Below are 1731 nucleotides of genomic sequence, written 5' to 3' on the forward strand. Positions count from 1 at the left end.
AATTTTGTTCCATTATTGGTTTGGCAAAGAACATGTTAAGTGGAAATTTGAAAAGAAATGCAATCAATAAATTAAACTTTAAGGAGTTCAAACATTTTGTTTTTTCAATTTTGTTCTTTTTTTTATTCTATATATTTTTTTTATCTTATAAATTTTATATTTTCAAATTTCTTTTTTTCAGACTGAGTTTTATAAATTGTATTTTCTAGATTGCATTCTCTTCACTTCTGGGGGCGGGCTTTCCTCTGGCGTGATTGGTCTGCTGGACGTTAGCAACATTTAAACTTCAGTCTGTTGAGGCATGGGCCGTTTCTCAGTTCACTAGAACACGAGTACGGACTCGTGTCCTCGCCAAGTCCGTTCTTGAGAAGAAGCCAGGAACTTCTGGACTCGGGGAGAACGGGAGCAGAATAAATCTGGGTCATCTGGAGCAGCAGCGTACTGATGACATCACCACAATCAAAGCTAGTCAGGAGCTGCATTTCACCTCCTGTTATTAATAGTCTCTGGATAATAATACATTTTTTTTTTTCATTTAGTGGAAGAATAATAATGAACACAGTCAGATAAACACAAATCAAATGAACATTTTGTCAAATAAAATTATCGCCATCAGAGCCAGCGGTCCTTCACACATGGCTATGCGGGCCAACGTTAGCCCTGGCCGCTGCAGACGGGCCAACGTAACCCTGGCTGCTGGTTGCCGCGGTCCTCTCAACTTCAGAAATGTTTTAAATTACGCATTAAATCAGTAAATGTTCCATATAGTGAAGCTTAAAGTATAATATTCTCGCCTCAAATGATCTTGAAACTTACTTTTATAGAATAACCGCAATAGAAAAGAGAACTTTTAACTGAATCCTCTGAGCTCTGTGAGCGCTAACCTGGAAGCTGCTGCTGCCGCAGTGCATGCTGGGACAGGACTAAGTCGGACCTGTTTTCAGTGTATGTTGGCTGCTCTCTGTCACTGGTCTTGTTCATAACCTGGACAGGACGTCCCACTGGGAGGAGGCCCAGGAGACGGCCAGGACACCATGGAGGGACTGTGTCTCTCTGAGGGCCTGAGCGCCTCGGTCGCTCCCCAGCGGAGCTGGAGGAGGAGTCTGCAGAGAGGGAAGTCTGGGGGTCTCTGCTGAGAATGCCGCCCGTGTGACGCGGTTCCGGATGATGCAGGAGGCGACAAAGAAATTAAGCAAAGTTTCTTTAAAAAGCTTTTTTGATTTTTCTTTTTTCAAGGCTCCATTTACAGAATGTGTTTTTTGCTGCAACAATACTGAAACAAAATTCACTCCATAGAGGCGCTGGTGCTAACCTGTCTGCTAGGTCTGCTAATGCTAACCTTCATCACTAATAACTCATTAGTTCAGATAAAGAGAACTTCAAAAACTTTGAACTTTTGTCTGGAGAAGTTTTTCAGCTCCATCATGGAGCCACATGGACCTGAAAACCACTGAAGGTCACATGACTCCAACCTGCTGTTCCTATTGGTGCAGAATCCTTCCACAGCTGCTAGCGAGGCTTCACTGGGAGTGATACTCCGTAGTTAGCGGTTGGTGTTTAGCGGCGGTTTGGGATTCAGCCGACAACAAAGAGCAGAAACAGAAATCCTTCTCTGTTCTCGATCCGTCGGAGTTGGATAGAAATTCTCAGGCTTTTACTTTGGTAAATCACTTCCGCTTTTCAGTAAGTGAATTTCCATATTCGCTAAATATTTAGCTAGCAACAAGCTAG

General features: G+C 43.0%; 1 protein-coding gene across 1 annotated transcript in view; it reads right to left on the bottom strand.

Annotated features, from left to right (window-relative positions):
* Positions 1-977: 977 nt before the first annotated feature.
* Positions 978-1731, bottom strand: part of LOC107094332 (tektin-1-like) — an 8271-nt gene continuing 7517 nt past the window's right edge. Inside the window, exon 5 of the mRNA XM_015389887.1 lies at positions 978-1103. Coding sequence (XP_015245373.1) covers positions 978-1103 — 126 coding nt within the window. The remainder of the gene's footprint in view (positions 1104-1731) is intronic.

This window comes from Cyprinodon variegatus, unplaced genomic scaffold, assembly GCF_000732505.1.
Source record: "Cyprinodon variegatus isolate N-32 unplaced genomic scaffold, C_variegatus-1.0 Scaffold479, whole genome shotgun sequence".
In the NCBI taxonomy this organism is placed as follows: domain Eukaryota; kingdom Metazoa; phylum Chordata; class Actinopteri; order Cyprinodontiformes; family Cyprinodontidae; genus Cyprinodon; species Cyprinodon variegatus.